The 8,115-nt window shown below is 46.6% G+C and overlaps 1 protein-coding gene across 1 annotated transcript; it reads left to right on the forward strand.

Annotated features, from left to right (window-relative positions):
• The first annotated feature begins 860 nt into the window (after positions 1 to 860).
• LOC119123152 (potassium voltage-gated channel subfamily A member 3-like) lies at positions 861 to 2,985 on the forward strand. Its single transcript, XM_037252032.1, has one exon. It carries the CDS (start codon positions 1,094 to 1,096, stop codon positions 2,609 to 2,611), a length of 1,518 nt encoding a protein of 505 aa, XP_037107927.1. The 5' UTR covers positions 861 to 1,093; the 3' UTR covers positions 2,612 to 2,985.
• The last annotated feature ends 5,130 nt before the right edge of the window (positions 2,986 to 8,115 follow it).

Consider the following 8,115-nt stretch of genomic DNA (forward strand, 5'->3'; position numbering starts at 1 on the left):
CTTGAAACGGCGCGCTGACAAAGGCGCACACGCGGGACGCTTCTTCATGTTGATTTTGTTTGGAGGAAAATGGAAAATGCTGATTAGCTGCATGTGCTGGGTGGGGGATGTTTATGCACAGTGACTAATCTTAGCCCGTGTCTTTGTTTTCTGTCTGCGTGTGCGTGTGACAACGTTGACAAGCGAGGTCGGGCTGCTGTTCAGCACCTCGGAGAGCAACTACAGCGCCTCATTACAAGCAAGAAGCCATTGTGTTGCTTCCATCCATCCATCTGCTTTAGGCCACCCTGACAGCCACTATCAATACCAATTTCTGGCAGGCCGGGGACTCACTGGACTTAACATTGGTACACTTGCATGCTACAATAGCATAACCCCAACCCAATTTGTTGGGTTGTTTTCACGTTTTGTACAAAAAAAATGTTTTGCACAAAGTTGGGCATGTTTGAACGCAGTTTTATCATTTGGACAACAGTTACAGACTACTGGTGCCTTTCATCCGTTCTGTGCAGAATACGAGTATGATGAGGAGCGGGCAGTTGTGCGTGCGTTGGTGCGCGTGTGTCCCTGCGTGCGCGTTTTAAGAATGAAAAATAGCCCTCTATAATTGCACTCGATAAAAACACGGACCATTAACAATGAAATAGAATGTAAATCATTAAAAAGTTTGTCATCATGATTTAATGCTGCAGTTGCATTTCATTGTGCTGCTCCTCGTTTGTGCGCACCTTGTCATTCAGCGTGTCCAGTTAATTTCTCCGCGTGGACATGTGTGTATGAGTGAGTGAGGAAAAAAACAGAGAAACAGAGAGAGAGAAAGAGAGAGCAAGAGCGAGAGCGAGAGAGAGACGTGCGCACGGTTGGCGGGTGTCAACGCGTTTATGTTGGAGTGGGGGGAGTGGAGCCTGGAGGAGGGGATCCTGCGTGCTGAAGCGAGCCCAGCGCGTCACTTGCGCGGACCCGCGCGCGCGGTGATGACTGACGGTGGTTTGGTGGGTGGGTGGCGCGACCTCAGCTCTCCGGGCTCTGTGGGAGAGGCGTGCCGCGTCCCACCACTCGGCCCCTCCTCCCTTCCTCCCTGCGGGCCACCTGCATGGAGCGCCGGGACTCGGGTGTGATCCCGTCGCCCGCGTCCTCCTCCGGGCGCCTGCAGTGGCTCACTCATGACGACGACGACATGACTGTGGAGAACATGCCGGATCCGGGCCAAAACCTCCAGCACTTTGGCCAGTACGAGCAGGGCTGTTGCGAGCGCGTCGTCATCAACATCTCCGGTTTGCGCTTCGAGACCCAGCTGAGAACTTTCAACCAGTTTCCGGATACGCTGCTGGGCGACCCCCGCAAAAGGATGCGCTACTTTGACCCACTCCGGAATGAGTACTTCTTCGACCGAAACAGACCCAGCTTCGACGCCATCCTCTATTACTACCAGTCCGGCGGGCGCATACGGAGACCCGTCAACGTGCCATTTGACATCTTCTCCGAGGAAATTCGCTTCTACCAGCTCGGCGAGGACGCGATGGAAAAGTTCCGTGAGGATGAAGGCTTCATCGGGGAGGAGGAGCGCGTCCTGCCCAAGAACGACTTTCAGAAGCAGATCTGGCTGCTGTTCGAGTACCCGGAGAGCTCCGGTCCGGCGCGGGGCATCGCTATCGTGTCCGTTCTCGTCATCCTGATCTCCATCGTCATTTTCTGCATGGAAACTCTGCCGGAGTTCCGCGACGAGCGAGACCAATCCGCGCAGCTCGCCCGCAACTCCAGCACGAGTAGCGACGCGCCGAGTCCCTTCACCGATCCCTTTTTCGTCATCGAGACCCTGTGCATCATCTGGTTCTCCTTCGAACTCCTCGTGCGCTTCTTCTCGTGCCCCAGCAAGACTTCCTTCTCCAGGAACATCATGAACGTCATCGACGTGGTGGCCATCATTCCTTACTTTATCACGCTGGGCACCGAGCTGGCCGAAACGGAGAGCAACGGGGGCCAGCAGGCCATGTCCCTCGCCATCCTCCGCGTCATCCGCCTGGTAAGGGTCTTCCGAATTTTCAAACTCTCCAGGCACTCCAAGGGGCTCCAGATCCTGGGGCAGACCCTGAAGGCCAGCATGAGAGAGCTGGGCTTGCTCATCTTCTTCCTCTTCATCGGAGTCATCCTCTTCTCCAGCGCCGTTTACTTCGCCGAGGCGGACGACCCCACGTCGAGCTTCAGTAGCATTCCGGACGCCTTCTGGTGGGCGGTGGTCACCATGACCACGGTGGGCTACGGCGACATGCATCCGGTGACCATCGGTGGCAAGATTGTGGGCTCACTGTGCGCCATCGCCGGCGTGCTGACCATCGCGTTACCCGTGCCCGTCATCGTGTCCAACTTCAACTACTTTTACCACCGCGAGACGGACGCCGACGAGCCGCCGCCGCCGCCGCCGCCGCCGTGCACCCAGACTGCCAGCTGCGAAATCCTGCCCGGCGCAGAGGTCCTCCAGCCGCGGGGGTCGTGCGCCTCTTCCGCCACCATCGGAAAGGGAGACTACGTCGGCGTGGACGAGGGCGCAACACGGCCTCATTTCAACAGCCACAAGTGCGTGAATATCACCAAGATGTTTACCGACGTCTGAAGTGGGAAAAACAGTGACATTGTGACTTTTTTTTTCAATTGTGATTTGTTATTGTGTTTTTATTGCTCATATCTATGGACAGCAAATGTCACTTTGTTATTTATTCAATGCTGAACTATCATTCCTCACAGAAAAGTGGGTGACATTTTGAAAGGAATCTAAAATGCACTGCAGCCTTTCCAGGTGGACTTACTTTGACCTGTAAAGTTCTGAATGCATGTATCCAACTGTTCATTCTTATTAGAAAACCGACAGTTGTGCAAAAAGCAGCCTACAGAAATGCTCAAGCGTTCAACAAGTGCATTGGAAAGTTCAAAGTATCTACCAGCATAAAGATTCACCCTCAAATTTCACTCAAAAGCTGAATTTTCTTAGCTTCACGTGAGCACGTTGTTTAAAGAACAGTATTGTTCGCCCTAAGCTACAGTTTCTAGTATTTATTTTTTTGAGAAAATGCATATGTGGCTTGTTTAATGTATACTTATATATTTCCCTCATGGTGCCTACATATCAAGTGGTGTGTGCGTGTGTGTGCGGGGGGGTCATTAATATGTACATTCACAGGTCATTTGATTAGACACACCCTCACAGTCTAACATGTTTTCCAACCATTATTGAACCAGGGCACCCAATTTATATTAGGGAATCTGATGGCACACCACCAATCAAATCTGCTGCAAAAAGTATACGTGTCCTGAAATAATAATAATAATACAAAAACAATAATAATAATAATGCTCTGCTCACGTTAACCACCTGAAAATGGAGATGAAGCAGGGAGGCAGTTTGCAGAACGATACGGTCATCTAGTGGCGTTCGATGGCTATTGCAAGATTTAGTGTGAAATTAAACGTGAATGGTTGGACATCAACGAAAAAAAATGGTTACATTTATAAAGACAGAGTCTTGGTACTGGATTATATTTTTAACATCGTGTTCTTTAATTAGAGAACCCACACATAAGTAAAATATTGAAATGAAATCAAATGTCAGTAGATGACGGAGGAAACCCCGCACCACAGGATAACCATGCACTCAGGATCATTTTTACAGACATCCAACTGATTACAAGGTTGAGAAAAGCTCCAATTTGTCTCGATTATCACTTTATGTGTCCCAGCTTTATAGTATATTGAATGGTGTCTACTATATAAATCTAACTCAGTGAGTCAAGCTTGAAATATGGTATTGTCAAGTGCGTAGAATTGTTTATAGATTTGAACTTGTGGAGATTATAAATCAGGTATGCATTCATGCAATGTGGTGATTTTAATTTGAGTCCTTTTTCTAATGATTTCAATTCACAGTTGCCTATATGTAGTCCATTGTAAATAAAACGGAAATTGTTAGGTTTCACTCATTGACTCAATTATTGCACGTTTTGTCAATGACAACAATGTAGAGGTGAATTTTGGGTTAGGTGGCCAAGAGGAAATCCTTTCCCACAAATCTCGCCTAGCTCTTCCTGATGCAGTCTCCATGACAACGCCGGTTCCCCAGGCAAAATCCTCTGATGTTTCCCCCGCCATTGTGTCATGGGGACTTCCCTTCCTTTGCATCCCAGCGAGCCCATTATATGCTCCAGAAAACACTCCGTGTTCTACTCATCTCTTCACTTTCCGGTTTCGGATGTTTACAATTTTATTGATGTATTGCTTGTGAATTCATTATATTGGAGTAGTTAAAGGTGTGCCAAACATACCATCCAGAAAACTGTGTCTAGGTGAAAACCAAACAATCGTTTTCTATTTAGTCCCACAAAAAACACATGCATTCACTTCCTTATTTAGGATGTTTACAACCGTTCTAATGAGACACTTACTTTCAACTTTTCTCAACTCAACACTTACATCTAGTGGGTCAGCTGAGGTATTACAATTCCTCTTTTATTTGATTGACCAGTGCCTATTATTAACGGTCTTGAAAAGAGAGGAGAAAAAAACCATATAATAGCGCAAATGGCGTATAGAATGTTAATATCCCCTTTAAATTAGCCAACGTATCTTTCACCCTTCTGCGTCCATACTGAAAATGAAAGACACAAAAAAACCACTGGCCAGACTTCGGCTGTTGCTTGAAAATGGCTCTGGATCTTCATCCAGTATGGCTGATCATGTCATAGGAGAAAAACATATGCATCACATCTGCTCTGAGGCCATTTTCAAGCAGGTTAACAGTATTTAAAGAAATTGCTGACAGTATTTAAAGAAAGTGCTGACATCTTAAACCCACACACTCGATCGCTCTCTTTTTGCCGACTGGTCATCTTTGGCTACGTAAAACATGTTCTGTCTGGGCAAGTGCTGCACTTTTGGTGGAGTCAGTACAAACATTTTGTTCCCTTCATGTGCCCTTCAAAGGACAGCATTTCATCATCTTCCCCTCCAAAGCACGGTGGCCGTTTTTTGGAACACTCACTCATGTGAGACGTGCCTCTGCTGAGTGGAGAGGTGAGCGGATAATATTATGGCAAATATAAAAATCCACATAATGGGGAGAAAAATGCAGTGCGGACAAAAATCAGCCGTGCCGTTGTAGTTTGGATCCTCACATTTTGCCTTCCTTCCGTTACCTGAGTCATGTAAGTGTCGTATGTATGTATGTCACATGCTCTCAAGCAGGACTTGCTTTTGTCTGAGTGGAGGCCCGGAGCCCACGTCTCCGTAAAGACCGACCGCTGAACTTTATGAATGGCCCCCGGAGTGTGCAATTATGCACACACCACAGAGCAGATGGACGGACTTGTGAATGGGATCAACCCTGCTTCCTGAGTCAGCGTTTTAGGGCATGTTCGGGAAATATCACGAGCAGAAGAGGAAGGACAAAACGCTAAGAGCTGTGAATAATTGCTCCAATTGAACACGCCGCTTTTACTTCCTTGGGTTTGTTACGAATGAGCTTCTAGTGAAGTTCAAGTGTGGCCGGCCCTGGGTGCCTGGCTATATTTGATCAGAGTGAAATGCACCGTGCCACCAGGTGCGACTTTTACATCATGTTGGTTGGTGGGTGGGTGGGTGTACAGTTTTCAAGTGCAGGCCAAGCTGGGCACACCAGAAGGCACATAAGGGTCGGATGGGATTAATGGCTTTTGCATTCTTTTCAGCGGTGACTGATCATGTAGGACATGATCATTTTGAGTCCCACAAGTTACGCTAGCACTGTAAATTGAAGCTTTAAAGAGTATTTATCTCCAAGCAAAAAGTCAGGTACTGCATCATCACAGTGACTCAGTGGCTGTAAATCCCTCATGTCCCACAATGTAGAGGACATCTCTGCTGCATGCAGCACACACTGCAGCACTTTTGCTTCCTGATTGTTTTTTTAAAATGCTAAATCATGGCTCTTCAATACTCAACCTCCTCCAGCGTCATATTGGACAGGAGTCTTGTTTCAAAAATGATCTTGCTGTAATATAACAAACGCAGTGTTCCCAAAGGAAACACTTACCTTGACTTGAATTTCAGAGTGCACACACACATTGACTCAGGGAACATAAGGGGATCCCTTCTTCAAGTGACACTGAGTCACTGGCCTCCTGAGTCATGCTCATTTCAAAATGCATTTTCGGAATAGTAATATTTTGTCCTTTCATGCTGTTCAGCATTGCACAGGCTCCGAAAATGAATTCAAATGTTCTCCATCTTTCACTCCCTATTTTTGCAATTAGTGCATCCTAATGACTTTTCTTTTTGTCGTGAATCAATCATGATTGATTGCATCGTGTAGCCAAATCTCTCGTTAAATAACAGCTATTCCGGAATGTTATTTGAAACTGTCACGGGACAGACAGGACAGCCAAATGCGTCACTGTACTGTCGTTTATTGTAATGGAGGGAAAGGGGGGAAGTGGACGATCACTGGCGCTGGAGCGGATGCGTCAACGAAGCTGGCAAGGGCGATGCAGGATTGTGCAGAAGGTCGGACCTAGGCAGAGAATAAAGCAGGTAAAGCCTAGGCAAAAGCCATGGCAACAGACAAGAAGGGACAACAATGTCAAAGAGAAGGGTTGGGTGTGCCGGGTTTATATAGAGCAGAAAAGGAGCTGGGAGCAGGTGTGGAAATGGCCACAGGTGTGGCCAGTCATTGTAATGCTGCCTGCCTGCCTGCCTGACGGGACGGGACAGAAGGAGAGATGCGCTGTCCATGGTACTGACCATGCCGATGCAAGCAAGGCACAAACACGTTTGTATTCAATGGAATTCTTTGCACTTCGCTGTATTGCTTGACAACAAGCCACATATTTTCACTTTGAATTGTTCTGCCCATGTAATTATTTGATTCATTTTATTTATTATATGGAATGTGTATTCCATGAACAAAAAAAATAAACAATAATTTCATGCAATTTTAAGGGGAAATAATATATATTGAGAGATATTCAGTACCTGACATTGTTGTTTGGGGACATTTTATGTCTCGAAAGTACTAGTTGTATTGATATTTGGTTTCGGTATGGAGAGTTCAGTACTCATATTGGTATTGGTCGGGGAAAAAAGTGTTATTGAAGATTCCTAATCCCTATTAATTAAAAGTTCTCGTCCTCTTGCCACATATTTGGCATTAGTTTGTTGCTGGGCAGAATTGACATGCTTAATTATAACCCCCAATACACCCAAAAATAACTTACAGCTTCCCTTTGAATGACATGTCTACATTATAGCGCCCCCTGTGTGTGTAGACGCCTACATAGTACGTTGTATTAACTATACATGGTACATTTTGCAATACAAAGCCCAAATGCGGAGTGGACAGGTGTACTTGTCTGACCCTGCTGGGCGCCCATCTGATAAGCCATTGGCCTCTCATCCCTACTTCTCCCCTACCCCCACCTTTCTCTCCATCTTTTCATATGTCCCGAAAAAAAAAGCCTCATCCAAAAACACTCTGGAGAGGATGTGAAACCTATTGCCGTTGAGGGATGTAAGATGCCTACAGCGGAGGTGGGAGAACAACACGCTGGATGAGGATAAGACGGTTTTAGTTTGAGAATAATTCCCAGATAAGGATTATGCGCACCGGGTTGCCTGTGTGTCGAGAAGCACTACATCAAAAGACTGAACATTTTAATCTTTATCCTCTTCCCTCTGTAGATAAAAAGTTTTGACGTGAATAACCCAATTAATTCATTAATAAATCAATCAGAGTTCCCAGCCTGAATCTCAATTCATCTGCATGATTCTATGTTGACGCGGAAGGCACATTCAGGTGAACGAAGCCAAACCTTGAAACATGCCGAGCTAAACCCAAATTCCAACAAGGGCCATTTAAACATTCACAAAAATTCAGATTGTGGTCCGGATTAAAGAATGGAGTGGGCCTTACGTGGGCCCTATTTTCCCAATGCATGATTCCATGACACATCACAAGCTTCGCCATGTTTCAGGACAGCCGTCGTCAGCTGTGATGGGCGTTGGCAAAGCATGAAGAAGAGCGGTGCGAGAGCCTTCACATTTAATTAAAGACGTAAAGTGAGCCGGGCCCGGCCAGAAGCCAACGCCAGCGCA

The sequence above is a fragment of the Syngnathus acus genome, chromosome 5 (genome assembly GCF_901709675.1).
Source record: "Syngnathus acus chromosome 5, fSynAcu1.2, whole genome shotgun sequence".
Classification (NCBI taxonomy): domain Eukaryota; kingdom Metazoa; phylum Chordata; class Actinopteri; order Syngnathiformes; family Syngnathidae; genus Syngnathus; species Syngnathus acus.

What these genes read in the sequence shown, in the direction of transcription:
- LOC119123152 (XM_037252032.1), top strand. Translation starts at nt 1,094, where the DNA reads ATGGAGCGCCGGGACTCGGGTGTGATCCCGTCGCCCGCGTCCTCCTCC.